The sequence below is a fragment of the Ruditapes philippinarum genome, unplaced genomic scaffold, assembly GCF_026571515.1.
Source record: "Ruditapes philippinarum isolate M1 unplaced genomic scaffold, ASM2657151v2 ctg5055_1_1_1_1, whole genome shotgun sequence".
NCBI lineage: Eukaryota > Metazoa > Mollusca > Bivalvia > Venerida > Veneridae > Ruditapes > Ruditapes philippinarum.
The window spans coordinates 1-21,753 of record NW_026862910.1 but is presented as its reverse complement, the minus strand read 5'-3'; the positions used below and the strand labels follow the sequence as shown (position 1 = coordinate 21,753).

Genomic DNA, 21,753 nt, shown 5'->3' with positions numbered 1-21,753 from the left:
ATTAACTTAAAAAAAGTTATTTAATATTGTTTGTTTGTTATAATAATTATATTCTGTCTCATGCAATTACTTAATTAGTGCTTTTTTAAAATTATATTATTATATTTTTTTTATAAAAGCATAAATTATTCTTAAAAAAAATCATCATTAAAACTATTTTTCAAATAATAAATAAAGTTTTGCAAATAATTATAGATCTTTCTAGATGGTATTAAATCAATATAATTGCCCATTCACACCTTTTGACAAGGGATTAAACACCCCCTATATAATCTATATTGTCTGCAAAAGGTCTCAACCCGGTACGGAATTAGACCCAGCCCATTGTAGTCTAGAAAGTAGTTCTTTAAAATTATGAAATGGCCCAATTTAAGTCATCTCTAGTTAGATTGTTCATAATTAAAGTGTATTTATTGCATGTGTGTAGTTTTTGTGTGTTATATGATGACTTTAAAAGTTGTTTTTTGTGTATTCTCCAGGAACTCATTTGTTGGTGGAAGGATTAAAGATGTACTACCCACCAGCTGTCAGGAGTTTTTAAAGTGGTGAATTTAAACAGTGTTACAACAGAATGAAGATTTCTGAAAAAAGTAGATGGCTAACCTATTATATTTTGGGCATCATTTGACTTAGATAGTGTTAATGCTTAAAGTTGAAGACAGTATATAATTCATCAAGAACATTGGAATCCAGAATTAAACCTCAAATTTGACTGATTTACTATAGAACTAATAGTACGAAAATTCACCGGGCCGAGTCCAAGATAAGAAATGTCAAAAATGGGAACTGGTTGATGGATATGGATGAAACTTTGCATCAGTGTTGTGTTTATGAATAGAAGTCAGGAAAATAAAGGATTACTGACAGGTTTGAAAATTTTAAATTTTATTTCAAATTTTAAAATTTGACATTTTAAATTGGGACATATGTTGTTGTTGTTATCTCCCCTTCAAATGTAGATGTCTGCTACTGTGTCAGTAAGCAGGGAGAAAGGTACAGAGCTTTTGCATGAAAGATTAACCACATTTTATTGAATTAAAACTGTAAAAATAAATTTAGAATTAAAAAATGAAATTTAAATTTTGTAAAAAGCAGTTTATAAATTGATAAATTTTATTTTTGCACCCTGTGTTAAGCAATATGCTATAAATCTAGCTTATTTTTATAAGATTTATATAGAAAATGATAATTTTTAGAGAAATGCATATTAAATTATGGATAAATTATGCATTGAAGGAATTGGGGAGTGTGTGGTTTCAGATTGGTTACATTGGTAAAAAAAGTGATTGGCAAGCTCATTCCAGAGCTCTCTAAGGGGCCCAAGATTCACCGGCCATGGGATTCGAACAAGCACCATAGTAGCCTATTGCTCATATGGACCACACATTATATGTTTTGATGTTTCAGCAAAGGATTGATGCTGTAGTAATCAGTATGTAAATATTCACTATTGTCCTGTATTTAGATGAAGAAGAACTAACAATTGAACAGGACAAATGTGATTTATATTTTGGAAATATAGGCATTTTCAGTGTAGTGAAACTTGATGTTTTGCTGTGTTGCAGAATGTATTTGCTAGTAATATATACACATAAAAGATTTTCTAGTCATTAAACAGTGTATTTTATGGATAATTGGCTCATTTAGAATAACACAGTTGATATAATTGTTGTTGTTGTTGTTGTTGTAGCTGCTACAGCAGTTAAATTAGGTTAGGTTTATAATGTCTTAACTGCTATTTTCATGCAGGCATGCATTTTTCAGAACACAATATTTATATAAGCTCTCCTGTGTGAATTAACAAATCTAGCCATTTATTAATTAAGACATTATTTTCTTTCTTTTTCAGATATTAGAATTACAGCATAAATGCCCCTTATAATTTTCTTAAGCATGTACTAGTGTTGCATATTTTTTCAGACCATGCAGTTACCAAAGCCTGGGTTTGAGTATATGACCTTACCTTATCCTGGTAAAGATCTATAGAAGGACTCCTTCAGCTCTGTTTGGCAGCAGCTTTGTCAGGACACATTGAGAAGGTAATAACTTATGTCTAGTTTGAAACTTCAGCTATTGGCGGTAGCGCCTCCCAATGCTCGGGTAATATTTGGTAGTTATTTTGATGTATTTCAGGAGAAAATTTCTCTAATTCTGACTATATTAAGACTTCTCAATGATTTAAAGTGGGGGACAGTATGTGTCATCTTTTTAAAGCCTTATTTGTGTGAGAGTTGGCTAATCTTACTTTGTCAGAAGACATAGCCCATGGTGATATGGTAACCTCTTTGCTAACCTTAAGATTACCTCTGTTTGTCTTTATTGATATCTTAAGCAAACAATGTAGGGTGTGTATGTTGGTTCTTAACTTTATTTACCATGGTATATAGGTAAAAATCATAATCAGTAAGTTTTATTACAATATTGAAGGAAAAAGATTTGAAAAAAGCACATTTAATTGTGATTACTTGTATTTTAACCCAAAATTTCATGCTCTCATTTAAAGAAATTGAGTTTCTATTACAATTTTTAAGCAATAAGGTCTTATTCTTTCATAGAAGTAACTATATGACATTAGCCGGTAACATTAAACTTTATTCAAAGAAAATCCATTTACAGAATCAAAAGATATGACAGAATTTGTAATATAAATTTTTGCGTAAAATTCTATTGGCCGAGCCTGACTTTTCGCATGAAGGTTCATATGTAAGAAATTGTACCGCATTAATGTAATTTGTTAGAGACATGTCAAACCTATATGACTGTATTTGTATAACACTAAATTACTAGGAAATGAGTATAAAGTTTGGCTTAACTTAAATTTTGGATTCATTTAGGTCTCAACCCGGTACGGAATTAGACCCAGCCCATTGTAGTCTAGAAAGTAGTTCTTTAAAATTATGAAATGGCCCAATTTAAGTCATCTCTAGTTAGATTGTTCATAATTAAAGTGTATTTATTGCATGTGTGTAGTTTTTGTGTGTTATATGATGACTTTAAAAGTTGTTTTTTGTGTATTCTCCAGGAACTCATTTGTTGGTGGAAGGATTAAAGATGTACTACCCACCAGCTGTCAGGAGTTTTTAAAGTGGTGAATTTAAACAGTGTTACAACAGAATGAAGATTTCTGAAAAAAGTAGATGGCTAACCTATTATATTTTGGGCATCATTTGACTTAGATAGTGTTAATGCTTAAAGTTGAAGACAGTATATAATTCATCAAGAACATTGGAATCCAGAATTAAACCTCAAATTTGACTGATTTACTATAGAACTAATAGTACGAAAATTCACCGGGCCGAGTCCAAAATCTAAATTCCTTCTTTATTTAACTTGTCTGCAAAATCCCTCTATGTTTAACTTGTCTGCAAAGTCGTCTGCAAAGTATACCGTACCCTCACCGGCTGTTGTAAACCAGTCTACAAAATGGCGACTAAGGGAAGACAATAAAATACAGAAACAGTAAAACGGTAATATCACGGTTGAACAATATTTTAAAGCCAAAATTAGTACTCTTTTATCATATTTTTTGTTTATTGTTTGTTTTAGCGAGTTTTAGGTGCTGTAACTTACACAATAGTAACAAAATCGCCGAAACGGTTCTTGTATTCTTCTTTTCGTACTGTTGTCACTTCGTACCAAGAGGAAATGGAATGCGGATTTTCGTATTATTGCGCATGACAAGCATATGCACTGTTGCTTAAAGCCTATTGTGTAAATTTACAAACTGTGAAATTTGTATAAACACAAATAATTTGTAATTTTACAAATTATTTGTAAATTTACCAGTTTCCTAGACCTGATGTACGTGATACGATTACCGACTTATGAAACAGATTATTGCCTTGCACAAAAAAATCGTTTAACAGTTTTCTCTCATAGAAATATCAGGTAAAAGAAGGACAAGTAAAATGGTTTCCTGCGTGGAACATTTTTAATGATATTAAGATATTTCATTTAACTATTTTCAACATTTTTTGGGGGATAAATAAATGTTAGTACCAGGAATAAAGTTGACAATAATCGATCAATATAGAAAAATTAGAAGATTCTATTTCTACTAGACATTGTTAGCATAGTTTAATATACAAGCTAGTGGTGTAGAATTGGGTAAACTATCATTTTAGTTTTTTAGCATCTGATTCATTTTTCTAAAAAGGACTATTTTTTATATCAGTGTTTTTTTTCACTTTTGGGGGGAAGGGGGTCAGTGCCCATTGGAGGGGGAAAAATGCAATAGGAGGGGGATTTTTATACGGATCTAAAATATTGATGTGTCACATAATAAACTTGTTGGGATACCAGGAGTAGCTCCCCTTACCTATATGAAAAACCTTGCTTAACAGTAAGTCTTACAGGCATAAAATAAAGCATTTTTCGGCAGTTAGGCCAAAATAAAAAATATGTCTGGTTCAGGGAACCCGACCGACCCTATTTTTTTACCGCCGACCCTAAACTTTTTTTTTTGATTTTCGGTACGAAAATTTTTGGGTACGAAAATTACAAATGTGAAAATTTTGTTTCACGATGCCTGTTGAAATAGCCGATGAGTAACAATCTTAAAATAATCAAAAAATATTTAATCTTATATGATCAAAATCAACAACAAGTAGAATTGTGAATGTTTCTGCAGGAAACAGACAAATTTTCAATTGTCACATATTTTCGCGATGCCGCTTTTTATAATTAAAAAAATCGTAGCCAAAAGGAAGATATGTTGTGTTAAAATGTGTGTAATAACACTTAAATATAGTTTAGGAATTAAATTTATTATTAATAGTTGAGATGGAACAGTATGTGTTTGTAACATACAATGAATATTTTCTTTTTTAAGGGAGGGGGGTGTAAGGTCTGATGATGTATGTTTTTTAAATTATATTTCAAATCTTTTCAATCACTTTTATGGTACAGTGTTTTCCATTTGGGACATATTACCATTTTCCTGAATAAGCTTTTTCTCTGTTCAAACTCTGACTCCCCAACCCCTTACTCTGCTATACATCATATTTGTCAACTGCATATTTATATAAGAACAAGTAAGTATCTATACACTTGGGCCCCCTGAAGACCATTTGAATATGTTTAATCTTAATTTAATTATATATACAGTAGCTGTGTTATTTTGGTCCCCGGAATAGTGCATGTCAGATACTCTAAGCTTATAATACAGCATTATCATTAACTTGTTACAGATGTGACCCTTGATCTTTTAATTGTCAGACCTGTCAAATGCAGGTTAGCAATTAGTACAGCGGGTGATTCAAAGGGAACGGGTACATAATAAGCAGAATAGAAAGCAAATTAGTATGAATACAGGTGCTACATATGGTTAAATGACTACATACAAGAAATAAACAACACAATATCACATGCTGATAGTTTATTACAAAATGGTGTTTGCAATGATTGATTACAATCTTTGTGTAAGTATGCTAAGCAAGCAACACATCTATATATGGAAAATCAGACATTCTCCCAACCAAAAAAAAAAAAAAAATTAAAAAAAAAAAAAAAAATCCCTACCCTCCTGATTTTTTGGACCAATGTTTCCTGAACCAGACATATTTTTTTTTTTGGCCTTAGTTGCAAAAAAATGATATTCATTGCAGGCAGATTTGGGGTGCCATATTATAGGGGGAAATTTCAGCTTTGAGGGGGAAAAAAAACATACTATTTTTAGGGGGGAATAGGGAGAATTTCGCCGAATATTTTGGTGAAAAAAAACACTGTATATACATCATATCTAATCAATTTTTATTGTAGCTGTTTTATCTTTGTTGATCTTATACTTTATGTTATATACAGTCGGTTATAAAAGCTCCTTGAGCTTATGTTGTACTGTTGAAAACTTGCCGACTTGAAATAAAACTTATCTTATCTTAACTTATCTTAGAAGAAGGTCTTTGGAAACTAGTGACCGTTGAAGACCTTAGACCGGAGAATGTTGAACATAAAACAATTATTTCTTTTTAAGAAAATGATTAAATATCATTTTCTGAATAATTCCGAGCAAAAAAATACAGTAAAAACACAAAAGTTTACGCAGAAAATATCTCTATTTTAGTATGGCAGATGCAGCTACGAATATTTTAATTTTGTAGATTTTCAGTATAAACAATTTATAGTTTAGATATTAAAGAAATATTGATAATTTTCAAGCATATCTTTCAAGTTTTTCCAACTTAAACGGTAAAATAGTTATAGAAAATTAGAAATATCATGTAATAGTCTTTTGTTGTTAATTAGGTGTAATTGGTAAATCTGTAACGTACCGGCCAGCAGTATTTAGCTAAGTTTTCGAAAAGGTCAATAAACCAATCATGTACGGTTCACAGATCTGACTCATGCTCCTTCATATACCGAAAACAGGTCACGTGCTCCTCCATGCCTCAAAAGTGAAACGGGTACCAATACCCTGCAGTCTTCGGACGGCAGGGAATTAATATTTATAGATTTAGTTTCATTTGATAGTAGTTCCGGCTTCCAAAACTTTATAAGCCGCTATTTAACATCGGGACATAATGATACTTTTGATACAATAATATAACCTAGCTAAACGCTGTTTGTAGTAGCTCTGGGGTATTTTTGCTATTGGCCTATAATAATAATAATATAATAATAATATCTTTATTTAAAGAAGGTTACACTTTAAGAACATACAATAACAATCATATATATCTTATTTCCAATGTGGCCTTCTGAAATAGAAAACAACAACAACAACAGGACATGGATAGGTAGAAAAATGAATGTATAATATGTAATTTTTAGAATAATACAACTCATATACTTTCGACAGACACTCAACAATTTGTTTAAACATATACGTATATTGCATCATTCGATCGTTCATTCATTCGTTTGTTCATATATTTATTCATTCATTCATTTTCTCACTCATTCCTTCATATGAACATCAAGATATGCTTTGTATTTTTTTTTAAAAACATTTAAGGTTATTAACATTACGATTATTTAAAGGTATATTGTTCCAACTGTTCATGCCATAATAAGAAAATGTGTCTTTAATATAATTTGTTTTAGGTCTTGTCCATAATACAATATCTTTTTGTGACCTAGATCTTAAGTTATATATTTTGTTGTCGGATAAAGTCATCAGTTCTGTCATATAAGTCAGTGTCATGTTATTTAAAGTTTTAAAAACAAGCACCGCCGTGTGGTATTTACATCTGTCAAGGAACGGTAACCAATTAAGAGTTTCGAATAGATTTATTGAGGGAGATCTTTGGGGTTGCTGTAAAATGATTTTAGCAATTTGTTTTTGTAACTTACAAACATTATCATATGCCCGAAAAAATTTCGGGCATATTATGTTATACCCCCTGAGGTCCGTCCGTTCGTCCGTTAGCAATTTGGTTTCCGGAGCATAACTTAAGTTCCATTTGGCCCACAACATTCAAACTTCATAGGATGATTGCCCATATTGGGTAGAAGACCCCTATTGATTTTGGGGTCACAAGGTCAAAGGTCAAGGTCACTATCACCTCAAAACTGAAAACAGTTTCCGGAGCATAACTTAAGTTTCATTTGGCCCGCAACATTAAAACTTCATAGGATGATTGTCCATATTGGGTAGAAGTGCCCGAAAGAATTTCGTGCATATTATGTTATTAGCCCCTGGCGTCCGTCCATCTGTCATGCTGTCCGTCCGTTAGCAATTTGGTTTCCGGAGTATAACTTAAGTTCCATTTGGCCCACAACATTCAAACTTCATAGGATGATTGCCCATATTGGGTAGAAGACCCCTATTGATTTTGGGGACACAAGGTCAAAGGTCAAGGTCACTATCACCTTAAAACTGAAAACAGTTTCCGGAACATAACTTTTAAGTTTCATTTGGCCCGCAACATTAAAACTTCATAGGATGATTGTCCATATTGGGTAGAAGACCCCTATTGATTTTGGGGTCACAAGGTCAAGGTCACTACCACCTTAAAACTGAACAATTTCCGGAACATAATTTTAGTTCCATTTGGCCCACAGTGTTCAAACTTCATAGGATGATTGTCCATATTGGGTAGAAGACCCTTATGAATTTGGGGTCACAAGGTCAAAGGTCAAGGTCACTATAACCTCAAAACTGAAAACAGTTTCCGGAGCATAATTTAAGTACCATGTGACCCACAGTGTTCAAACTTCACAAGATGAATGTCCATATTGGGTAGGAGACCCCTATTGACTTTTGGGTCACAAGGTCAAAGGTCAAGGTCGCTTTTACTTTAAAACTGAAAACAGTTTCCGGAGCATAACTTAATATCTATTTGGCCCACAAGATTCAAACTTCATAGGATGATTGTCCATATTGGGTAGAATACCCCTATTGATTTTGGGGTCACAAGGTCAAAGGTCAAGGTCACTATTACTTTAAAACTAAAAACAGTTTCCGGAGCATAACTTAATTTCTATTTGGCTTACAATATTCAAACTTTATAGGAGGATTGCTATTGGAAGGAGGTAATACTTTATTTAATTTATGTAATGTCTTACAAATGCTTCATTCTTTATATATATAGCAAAAACACTTTTGGGCATATAATGCTCCGCCTAGCGGTGCTCTTGTTTTTCTTTTACCCCATATAATACAACAATAGTCCATAATGGGCAATATATATGCATTGTAAAACAATAATTTCATATCAAAGTGCAAAAAATACGATATTTTTTTTCAATAAGGCATTTTTCAGTTAAGTTTTTTTAGCTCGACTTTTCTATGAAAAGGGGAGCTATCCTACTCGCCCCGGCGTCGGCGTCGGCGTTAGCGTTAGCGTTGGCGTCACACCTTGGTTAAGTTTTTCGTACCACCCCACTTTATTTCAGAAGTATTACAAGTATGGCTTTGAAACTTACCATACTTGTTCACCATCATAACCTCCATCTACAGACAAGAGTACATAACTCTGTCAAGGTTTTTGACAGAATTATGGCCCTTTTTTGACTTAGAAAGTGTATTGAGCTTGGTTAAGTTTTTTGTACCACCTCACTTTATTTCAAAACCATTGGAGGTATTGCTTTGAAACTGACCATACTTGTTTTACCATCATGACCTTCATCAACAGACAAGAGGACATAACTCTGTCAAGGTTTTTGACAGAATTATGCCCCTTTTTGACTTAGAAAATACATTGAATATGGGTAAAATCCACTTATTGCCTTAACCCTTTGAGATATTGCTTTGAAACTTTTAATGCTATTTCACATCATTACCCCCATCTGTACGCAAGAGAAGGTAACTCTGTCAAGGATTTGTTTTAAAAAATTAAGGCCTTTTATCGACTTAGAATCTTGGTTAAGTTTTTTGTACCACCTCACTTTATTTCAAAACCATTGGAGGTATTGCTTTGAAACTGACCATACTTGTTTACCATCACGACCTTCATCAACAGACAAGAGGACATAACTCTGTCAAGGTTTTTGACAGAATTATGCCCCTTTTTGACTTAGAAAATACATTGAATATGGGTAAAATCCACTTATTGCCTTAACCCTTTGAGATATTGCTTTGAAACTTTTAATGCTATTTCACATCATTACCCCCATCTGTACGCAAGAGAAGGTAACTCTGTCAAGGATTTGTTTTAAAAATTAAGGCCTTTTATCGACTTAGAATCTTGGTTAAGTTTTTAGTACCAGTCCACTTTTTGACTGAACTGTTTGAGATATTAATTTGAAAGTTGGAATACTTGTTTACAATCATGATTCCCAAACATGTCCAGGAGAAGGTAATTCTGTCAAAGATTTTATTTGAATTATGGCCCTTAACTGTCAATGTTTTGTATTATAGGCAAGCACTAAAAAAGTCGAGCGCGCTGTCTTACGGACAGCTCTTGTTACAAACATTGTCAGTTTGCAAGTGCCATTTTAAGTTGTTATCTATGCTTATACCCAAGACTTTTTGATCAGTTACATTTTCATGAGCTATTTCATTTATCTTAAGAATTAATTTTCTCATAATATTTACTTTTTGTCTTGTTCCTATTACCATACATTTTGATTTATCTGGATTTAAGGCCATATTATTTATTTTGCACCATTTGTCAATGTTATCTAAATGATCTTGGAAGTTTTATTTCTACTTTTGATATATTTTCTCCGGACTCATAAAGAGTAGAATCGTCTGCGTATAAATAAATTTTTATATCATTACCAATTAAAATATTTTCATTGGCTGAGATTGTAGATTACCTATCTTAACCAGTTGTATTCTGTTAGAAAGATATGACTTAAAAAACTTAACGGCATTTTCAGAAAAATGATAAAGTTGAAGTTTATGCAAAAGTATTTCATGGTCAACCAAATCAAAGGCTTTCTTTAAGTCTAAGAATACAGTCCCGATAATTTTTCCACTGTCAACATCTTTTAACCAAGTATCTATTAAACATAACATTAACATACATTATAAATTGATAAATTAGTTTGAAAATCGCTATAAAGATCTTGTTTTAATATAGATTTATAAGTAGTTACCTCATTATGAATACAATTGTATGTTTCAAATTGTTGATTTTCACATAAGCCAATGATTTTTGGTGATTTAGAATTGTTTAAAATATGTTTAATTTCATCCAACTTTGGTAATAAATGATGTATATTGAGACTGGCAATAAAAAGTCCCACTCCACAGGGTTCTCAATAAGGTTCAGCTCAGCAGGCCAAATTTGAATTCTAGCAGGCCTCCTAGGGGGTTCGGGGGCATGCTCCTCCGGAAAATTTTGAAATTAAGCACTTGATTTCCTGCATTCTAGGCCATATTTTGGCAGTTTAAAACTATTACAGAAGAGCAAATGTAAAGGCATAATTTGAAAAAAAAAAAAAAAAAAAAAACTATATAAAATTTCTCACATTATTAAATTCTATAAAAAATGTGTTACATTATGAGTATTAATCCAGTATTAAGTGTGTTGTCAAATACATTTCTGTGATTAATTGGAAAAAAGTGCAGTTTTGCCTTAAATACTGTTTTTTAATTCATTTTAAACTTAATGAAACACCATATCCTGCAATTCATTTTAAAATACTGGACCAATACAGTTATGTCGGGCATTATTTGCAGACAGGAGAAAAATATTAGAAAATTACTGCATAAAAATCACTCTTATTCAATAATAAAATATCATGTGCCAAATGCCAATCATTGTGTTTCATTTTTTAGGGATCAACACTTTCATTGAACAGAAGGGCATTTTAAAATGACTTGCCAATTATGTGAATACTCACCTGGCATTAAATGATTAAATAAAAATAAGCAAATTGTGTGTTGCCTGTTGCTGCAGACATGGCACTAACAAGATTCAATAGAGCTTACAGTTTCACATGTACATAATACATCAATGTACAGTTTATGTTTACAAAATCAAAACAGGCCGAGTGTTCACAAAAATTTAAGGATCAGGATCAAATTAAAAACTAATATTCTTCATTGTTTATCCTCATAGATTATATATCTAATATTAATTTGATGAACTTGTTGGGTTTGCGATGGCAAGTTTATGAAATTTTAGATAAATTTATTGTTATTTTTGTAAGATAAGGGAATTTTACAGTTGATCCAAATATTGATCCTGATCCTAATATTGATTCTTATTTTGAAGTTAAAAGCTTGAACAGGACCTAAATGTGTTAGTCATAAATTCTATAAACTTATTTGTCAGACATGGAACAGAGCAAATGTCACAAAAACTTTTACTATTTATGCCAACAAATCTCAGTACATGTAATTCACTAAAAATGTATCAGTTATTTGGTGTAAGATTTGAGTAGGAACATTGGATTTACATCTTTTGTCCCTGATTTGAACAACAAATTATAGATTTTAAGTCATTTTGATCAAAGTATATGGCCCTTAATTTTTATACCTAGGGTATCAAAACTTGTTATTCATATTATATTACTTGCAATAAAATTGCTTATTCATAAATAAGCATTGCATATATCAGTGTATGAAGTTCAGTCAAAGAAAGATATTTTATTTCCCAATCCGTAATTGCATGTCCGAATAAGTTACATCCGAAATCAGATCTATTTTCGACAACACATGAATGTATTTTAGTACACATTATCAGTGTAAATGACAACTATCAACAATTGATTTTACGATTTATAGCAAACAATTCATGTGTTTTAAAGTTTAAACCCTTGTATAGTGTCCAGTTTTAGCAAGTATTCTTATTGCAATATTGCAGTAGGCTGGAAAAATCGGCAATGGAGTTGGACTTCCGGTTTCAATTTATGCAAGTTTAATTAAGATTTATATGCTAATAAAAGTCTGTTTTCAGATTTATTCCAATCATTCATTGTGTTTTTACTGAAAAATTAATTATTATCACAGAGCATCAGTATTTGACAGTCAAATTATGTTCTCAGTTTATGGTATCAATTGAAAATTTTACAAATTTCAGCCGGCCAAAAAGTGTTTTTAAACGGTCATTTCGGCCGGCGGCCGGCTCTTATTGAGAACCCTGCTCCATCAAAAATGGCTTCTGCATTTTGTCTTACTGCGTGTTGTTTAGTTGTTTTACATACATGTGTGTGATTAGTCTTATTAATAAATTGTTTTTTAGATTATTCTCAGAACTAAAGCGCCCCTCATGAATATATTTAGTACATTTACTAGTATTAGGATTAATATGAAATAAATCAAATATTTTTTTGTAAAAAAATAATTAAAATATCATTGTATCAACAATTACATGGAAAAAAAATGTAGATTTACAGAAGTTTGTTTATTTCACGGATTTATATTACAATATAAATCCTTGGTTAATATTTTATCATAAATTAATATCATTTTTGGCTTATATCATTGGCGATAAACATTTTTGTCTTTTTGCAATTTTTTTACTTTTCAATTTTTTTCTTTTTCATCTCTAAAGGTTTAAGTTCATTCACGAAATTATATTACAAAATAAATCCGTGTTTCATTATGATCCCACTTAGATTATTTTTGTTTCATTGGGTGTAATTCTCCGGAGCTTAATTTGTAACGTACCTCAAAAGGGTGTTTAGCTAGATTTTTGAAATATTTTCAAATTCCATTGATAAGAATCTAATGAAATATTCTTGTTTTTTTAACTGGCTATAATTTTGTTATTTATCAATTTATTAACTTCATATTTACTAAATTAGACACAACATCTTTTAGGTCAGTACCTTCATGTATATTAAACTCCAATAGACCTTGACTCATGAATGACCTTGACCACGAAGTTCAAATTATATCCTTTTTCACTAATTGTTGTATAATTGGCTGTAACTTAATGATTTATCAATGAATTATTTTCTTACTTGAACAAACAACCTTTTGAACGAAATCTTCTAAAAGGTTAAACTTACATTGAAATTTAACTTTCAATGACAAAGAATTGAATTTTTGTTAAGTTGTCATAATTTTGCTATAATCCCAGCACGATAAACAGAACTTTCGTCATGTTTATTAATAGTATGGAACAGTCTATTTTGAAGCTCATAATAAAGGTAAATGAAAGGGTTCCAGATTGATTAACCAATATATTGATAATAGTTATAGACAGTGGTAGGTTCAGTAATAGCTCAATCGGTAGAGCACTACAATCACAAAAAGTTTTATGACACAAGACTGACAAGCTCTTTTAGGTAAAATTTTTTATCGAGGTTTGTGTTTTTTGTTTCCAACCATTTATGAATAGTACATTTAAATTTGATTTACATATTTTTTGTTTTCGTTTTTTCTATGATTATTTTACTTTCAAGCGAAGTATCTTCAACTTTCTAGTATTTTTTTCTTTAGGAATGTATTTCAAGATATGCAATAGATACAATAAATACAACATTTCACTTTCATCTGCCGTATCTATTGTTTCTCCGGTTTCTCTGTGTCGGTGTCATCGTTACTGACTCCGCAGGCATCTGCAGTTCTGTCGTATGGCGCAGTAAGCGGAATCGTCAGCTCTCCCTCATCTTTCTCTCGTCGAAAATAATTTTAAAAAAACATTTTCTATAATTTGTCGGGGCTCAAAATTTTTCAACATGTCTGAATAGTATTCAAGTAAAGACAATAACGAAACTTTTGTTAAGTTATATACATGTATATGTGAAATATTTTCTGCATGGGATATTAGCGTTCTTTGATTTGACTTGTATTAAGCTGTGTTATTTTGTCTTTGTGTTATTACGGATATATATTTATATGTGTACATTGTCAAACTGATATTAATGTGTTTTACAGCGAAGCTGGAATAAAAAAAGAAAAAAGTTCCACGAGGTTTCGAACCCACAAGTAATTTCATTTGCAGAGGTTGCTCAACTTACTACACTATAGAGTCATTCGAAGTTATATTGTCTTCAAATACTTTCTCTGTATCTTTAATGGAAATACATTGGTTAATCACCAGTAGTTAACCTATGTTTATCTTTTCATGGACTGTGCTTCTGTTTTTAGACATGACGAGTTCTGTTTATCGTGCTCGGACTATATTTATGTATAGATTTGTTTCATGCGTAAACAAAACAACACTTGTGACCAAACAAACATATGGAATATTTAAGATATGACAGTGACCTAAAAAATGACCTTGACCATCAATTGATTAAATTTTGATTAAATTTTTTTAACTTTGTCATTTTTTTCCCTTTAAATCAGTTTTAAAGATTTTTATAAACCTTTGATTTGTTTGCTTTTTGAAAAAGTTACGGATGTAATATAAATCCGTGGAAAAAGTAAACAAGTCAAGTGTTTTCCCGACTTAAACAGGAGGGTTTTTGCCCGGGAGGGCTATTTTCCAACACTCCTTACATGTACAAATGTATATAAGATAACCTGCGTTCTTTTTGAGGACTCAATTATGGCTTCTTTTATGAAGGAGTTATGTGCTTAGGGTGATGTCATTCAGCAGTTTTGAGAAAGCTATAAATTGAAACATAGCAAAAATTTTTAAATTAGCATGTTCATTTATTATTATACCCCGCACAACAAAGTTGTAAGGGGGGTTTACTGGAATCAGCTTGTCCGTCCGGCCGTCCCTCGGTTTTTTCTTGTCTGCCCAATAACTTAAGATGTCTTTGACCTTTAGTCTTCATATTTGGCATGGAGGTTAGTCATGATTAGTAGATGACCCCTATTGATTTTGAGGTCACTAGGTCAAAGGTCAAGGTCACAGGGGCCTTGGCTTCAAAAACCTTGTCCGCCCAATAACTTAAGATTCCTTTGACCTACAGTCTTCATATTTGGCATGGAGGTTAGTCATGATTAGTATATGACCCTATTGATTTTGAGGTCACCAGGTTAAAGGTCAAGGTCACAGGGGCCTTGACTTCAAAAAGCTTGTCCGCCCAATAACTTAGGATTCCTTTGACCTACAGTCGTCATATTTGGCATGGGGGTTAGTCATGATAAGTAGATGACCCCTATTGATTTTGAGGTCACCAGGTCAAAGGTCAAGGTCACAGGGGCCTTGACTTCAAAAAGCTTGTCCGCCCAATAACTTAAGATTCCTATGACCCATAGTCTTCATATTTGGCATGGAGGTTAGTCATGATTAGTAAATGACCCCTATTGATTTTGAGGTCATCAGGTCAAAGGTCAAGGTCACATGGGCCTTCACTTCAAAAAGCTTGTCCGCCCAATAACTTAAGATTCCTTTGACCCATAGTCTTCATATTTGGCATGGAGGTTAGTCATGATTTGTAGATGACCCCTTTTAATTTTGAGGTCATCAGGTCAAAGGTCAAGGTCACAGGGGCCTTGACTTCAAAAAGCTTATCCGCCCAATAACTTAAGATTCCTTTGACCCATAGTCTTCATATTTGGCATTGAGGTTAGTCATGATTAGTAGATGACCCCTATTGATTTTGAGGTCAAAGGTCAAGGTCACAGGGGCCTTGACTTCATAAAGCTTGTCCGCCCTATAACTTAAGATTCCTTTGACCCACAGTCTTCATGTTTGGCATGGAGGTTAGTCATGATTAGTAGGTGACCCTATTGATTTTGAGGTCAAAGGTCAAGGTCACAGGGGCTTTGACTTCAAAAAGTTTGTCTGCCCAATAACTTTAGAATCCTTTGACCCACAGTCTTCATATTTGGCATGGATGTTGATCATGACTATAAGGTGACCCCTATTGACTTTGAGGTCACTGGGTCAAAGGTCAAGGTCACAGGGACCTTGACAAAAAAAGCTTTTCTTCTCAATTGCTTAAGAATGTCCTGTCCGCAGGGTTTTTTTCCAGTATTTTGGGAACATGACCCATACCCTTGAGATTGGGAATTTTAGTGGCATTTTGCCCAAAATTGGGAAAAAAAAACACAACATTTTCAAGTTTCCTGAGGCAATATATTCCTTTTCTAATATTATAGGATTTAGTTCACAAAAGTAGGTCTCTGATTTTCAAATTTTTGAACTGTGTTATTGTATGGTGTTTTGACTTTACACCTCCTGGATGTTTCACCCCTGGATGTTTCACCCTCAAAACCCTGGTGTTTTCATCACCACTTTTTAAATTTGAAATAAATACCATTATGGGTTAATATTATATATAATATAACACATACTTGCAAACAATTACATTCATGAAGAAGATTTTTTTGACATAAATATAGTGAAATTTCCCTGGGAAAATAATTATAAATATGAGTTCTGAAATAATTATCAGCTATAAGTCTACATGTATATATTATTTCATTTTTTTTTGTTATCCAAAAATTAAATACCATAAAAATATTGATTAAATAAAATATGTTTTTATATAACAGATAAGAACAATTAGAAGTGTGAAACAATTTTGAATAAAGCATTATAAACACAGGTTTATTAATTTATAATTACTAAATTAACACCTTTAGAAGTGTGTAACTAATAGTTCTTTTTAGTTTTTATAAAATAGGAAATAAAATTATATGATGAAAATAACAGTGTTTATTTTAATGTTATGTTATTGTATTGTGCATACATTGTAGATATAGTAATTGACTCTGAATAAAATTTAGTAAATCTTATCTGTAATCATTTTGTTTATTTGTTTTTCATACATTGATACATATTTGGTAAATTTTATTTGAACAAGAATGTCATTTTTAAATAAAATTTCTTAATTATAAATTTCAAAAAACAAATATTCTCTCAATGTCTATCATGCAAATTTATATGATAATGAGTTATCTGTCGCTGAAAAAAACTCGCACAATTTGCAACAATACCAAACTTTTGCACCAATATAAAACAACAATGCATACTTCAACTGGTATTTGTTGGAACTTAATAACATTTGATCATTGACAGGGACAACTGTATCTGATTTAAACTCGTCGCTAGAACTTTAAAACCCCGAGAAGGAACATCATTGTGGTAACTCACAGTCACCGTTGAAGGATTTCCCATTATTACTTGCAGTTTCATTCGCCGTTTCCGTTTCAGAAGTACAACTCTTTTCCGAGAGAGTCGCCTGCGTAAACATTAAATCATTTTTTTTTTTTGTTTTTATCAGTGCTTTTTTAACGTGTGAAACATTTTGATTTACTTTCACTTTCGAAGGTCGTCGGTATAGTAAGACGCTCGATAAACTTATACTAAGAAATCAAGCGTCTACTTAACACGTGGGTTGTTTAGACGCCGGCTATTTGCTTAATTTTACGTTCCCCCAAAGATCGATTTTTAAAATTTTTTTTTTAAGTTTTCGATTGGGAATTTTTGTATCGAAATTGGGAAAAAAAATATACTATTTTCAATTGGGAATATGACCGAATAATGGCTATAAAATCGGCCAAAAAAAACCCCTGGTCAGCAATGTATTGATTTTGACATTTTCACATTTGAAGCTTGTAGAATACATAACTTAGCAATGCACTGGCTTAGTAACCTCAGATTTGGCAGGGATGTTGTCCTTGAGCTCTAAATGGCCACTGTTGATTCTGACAAAGTGGTATGCGGGGGTATTCACGCCAAAATAGTGGCAGTTCTAGTTTAATAACTCTAACGATTTAAATTAACAGTTCCATATACATTTCTTAGTAAGATAAACATCCTCATATCTGAACATTGTACCATGAAAGCAACTTTAAGACTCTGTGTGTCTGAAGAAATTTAAAATGTTAAAATTTGTAAATACAAGGTGAATTTAACAAGTGAATTATGTGATGATTTCTTTAATTATAGGTCTAACTTCCAGCAAGGAAATAAAAGCTGACAAGATGTACAGTAAAGACACACTTTGTGAGAAGTTAATATAACCTGATTTGAAAAAATGTGGTGTTCAAAAAAAAAAGATGCTCAGCCTCTGTAAAATGACCCATAGATGTTATATACATGTATGTGATAAAACATTTACTCAACAAAGTTCCCTGAAAACACATATGAAAATTCATACTGGTGAGAAGAATGTATGTAAAATATGTGATAAAGACATCTGACAATTCATACTGGCGAGAAAGATCATGTATGTAAAATTTGTGATAAAGCATTTTCTCAACAACAATATCTTACAATACATATGGCAGCACATACTGGCGAGAAGAATCATATATGTAACATATGTGATAAAGCATTTTCTCAACAAGCTTCTTTGAACAAGCATATGACAATACATACTGGCGAGAAAATACATACATTTAAATGTAAATTATGTGATAAAGCATTTTCTTATCAAAGTAGTTTGATTAGACATATGACAATACACACTAGTGAGAAGAATCATAAATGTGGAATATGTGACGAATCATTTTTTCTTAGAGGTGATTTGATCAGACATATGACAAGACACACTGGCGAGAAGATTCATAAATGTGGAATATGTGACAAAACATTTTCTCAACGAGGTAGTTTGATCAGACATATGACAATACATACTGGTGAGAAGAATCATATATGTAACATATGTGATAAAGCATTTTCTCAACGAGCTTCTTTGAACACGCATATGACAATACATACTGGCGAGAAAATACATACATTTAAATGTAAATTATGTTATAAAGCATTTTCTTATCAAAGTAGTTTGATCAGACATATGACAATACATACTGGTGAGAAGAATCATATATGTAACATATGTGATAAAGCATTTTCTCAACGAGGTTATTTGAACAAGCATATGACAATACATTATAGCAAGAAAAATCATGTATGTAAAATTTGTGATAAAGCATTTTCTCAAAAACGATATCTTACAATACATATGACAATACATACTGGCGAGAAAATACATACATTTAAATGTAAATTATGTGATAAAGCATTTTCTTATCAAAGTAGTTTGATTAGACATATGACAATACACACTAGCGAGAAGAATCATAAATGTGGAATATGTGACAAATCATTTTTTCAACGAGGTGATTTGATCTCACATATGACAACACATACTGGCGAGAAGAATCATAAATGTAAAATATGTGTTAAAGCATTTTCTCAACGAGGTACTTTGAACAGGCATATGACAATACACACTGGCGAGAAGAATCATAAATGTGGAATATGTGACAAATCATTTTTTCAATGAGGTAATTTGATCACACATATGACAATACGCACTGGCGAGAAGAATCATTAATGTGGAATATGTGACAAAACATTTTCTCAACGAGGTGCTTTGATCAGACATATGGCAACACATACTGGCGAGAAGAATCATTTATGTTACATTTGTGATAAAGCATTTTCTCAACGAGCTTCTTTGAACAAGCATATGACAATACATACTGGCGAGAAAATACATACATTTAAATGTAAATAATGTGATAAAGCATTTTCGTATCAAAGTAGTTTGATTAGACATATGACAATACACACTAGCGAGAAGAATCATAAATGTGGAATATGTGACAAATCATTTTTTCAACGAGGTGATTTGATCACACATATGACAACACGTACTGGCGATTAGAATCATATATATTACATATGTGATAAAGCATTTTCTCAACGAGGTTAATTACTTTTCGTTAGTCAGTTTTTCACAGAGTTCTCCAAGAAAGTCTGCACTTCAATGATTACAGTCAGTCACGGATTTATATTACTATATTGTGTAATATAAATCCGTGAGTCAGTTCATAAAAACGATTGTTACATGTGTCAGTTTGGAAATGAAATATTGGCGGAGCTTAGATAATATCCCGGCTACTTTTGTTATTATACATGGACTTGTATAAAACTATAAGGTATAAATTTTCATTCTCATACTTAAGAATGTTATTACAATTAAAAAAGAGACTATATAAAACACAAGCGACTGTTCTGTGCCATTGCTGTTCATGTATAAACCATCCAAGACCAAAGTATTTAAATAGGAATCATCCCACAGTTATTTGCCTTTCGTTGGCCACAATCATGAAGTAAATCCGCATAAAAGAGTGCCTGTGTTTAATGCCAAATATTAATGAAAAATAGAACGAGTGAGATTGGAAAAGGACATTTTCTGACAGAGTTCATTACAAATAGCTGGTAAATGTTCATATAAGTAACACGTGATATCGTGAAAATGTTTTAACCTAATATGAAGTGAATTTAGATCTGGTCCTGCAGATAATATTTTGTTTTTACACTTAATATTAATTTTAGTCTATGGTAAATATATCGTCCAAAAATAAATAAACTGTGTTTGTCATTCCTGTGTTTCTCATACAACATGCTTTACACACACTTATATCATAGGGCACTTGGTTTCGGGATTAAAAAAAGTTTTTAAAACCCTTTTTGAGAGGATTATAGAACTCAAATTCAATTGAATATAACGTTTTTTAACATTGAAGTATTCTAAAACCATCATTTTTCCTATCTACCTAAAAATGGAAAAATGACGTTTTTGTGTCGCCTCTATGGAGTTAAAAGTGGCGACACATAGGGATCACTTCTCCGTCGTCTATATGTCTGTCTGTCTGTCCGTCCGTCACAAAACTTGCCAGAAAATACATACATGTAAATGTAAATTATGTGATAAAACATTTTCTTATCGAAGTAATTTGATCACACATATGACAATACACACTGGCGAGAAGAATCATAAATATGGAATATGTGACAAAACATTTTCTCAACGATGTCATTTGATCAGGCATAAGACAACACATACTGGCGAGAAAAATCATAAATGTTAAATATGTGTTAAAGCATTTTCTCAAAAAAGTCATTTAATTAGACATATGACAATTTTATGGGAAACGGACAAAAGCCCTCCCGGACAAAAGCTCTAGCTCCCGTCCAAAAATGACAATGCGGACAAAAGCCCTCCCGTGAAAATGACAGGGCGGACAAAAGCCCTCTTGTGGAAATGACTGGGCGGACAAAAGCCCTCCCATAACAAAAAATATATGTATGTTAAATACCTGTGTTTTTTTTCCAATGCACTCAACAATTTAAAGCTTTAAAATATTAATTTGTTGTTGTTGTTTTCAATTGGCCTAAGTATGTGTATGAGCTTGAACCACCTTTCATTCTGAATATACTTTTCTGAAATGTTTAACAAGGTAATTGACTCATTACAAGGCACGTTGTAAATGTCTTGGTTATAGTTAAAAAATTTAGTTAAATTAAACTTCTTTTCATCATTTATTACTCTATTAATCTTAACTGCACATAATATTTACATGAATAAATATGTATTAACAAGATTTTTTTTTCAAGATTCAAAATATTTATTGGCAAAAACATTTTACAATGTCCATCGCCATGTTCGGCGGTTCAATAAACACATAATGAGAAAAGTATGTACATAACGAGAATGAGATAATTATAAATTAATTAGTAAATAGATTTAATAAACCAATCTTTTTAAATC

General features: G+C 31.9%; 1 protein-coding gene and 1 long non-coding RNA gene across 3 annotated transcripts; both read left to right on the top strand.

Annotated features, from left to right (window-relative positions):
• Positions 1–437: 437 nt before the first annotated feature.
• Positions 438–3,307, top strand: LOC132720591 (uncharacterized). The gene is made up of 3 exons (XR_009624367.1): positions 438–867; positions 1,921–2,039; positions 3,023–3,307. It is a non-coding gene; the product is annotated as an uncharacterized LOC132720591 (long non-coding RNA).
• An 18-nt stretch (positions 3,308–3,325) lies between these two features.
• Positions 3,326–20,571, top strand: LOC132720590 (zinc finger protein 665-like). 2 transcript variants are annotated; one of them, XM_060704750.1, is made up of 2 exons: positions 3,326–3,467; positions 18,138–20,571. In XM_060704750.1, exon 2 carries the CDS (start codon positions 18,472–18,474, stop codon positions 19,477–19,479), a length of 1,008 nt encoding a protein of 335 aa, XP_060560733.1. In that variant the 5' UTR covers positions 3,326–3,467; positions 18,138–18,471; the 3' UTR covers positions 19,480–20,571. The 2 variants fall into 2 exon arrangements, with proteins under 2 accessions (XP_060560733.1, XP_060560734.1); XM_060704751.1 differs by lacking the exon at positions 3,326–3,467 and adding an exon at positions 3,503–3,888.
• Positions 20,572–21,753: the final 1,182 nt, after the last annotated feature.

Coding starts and splice junctions, on each gene's coding strand:
- LOC132720590 (XM_060704750.1), top strand. CDS start 18,472: ATGGCAGCACATACTGGCGAGAAGAATCATATATGTAACATATGTGAT.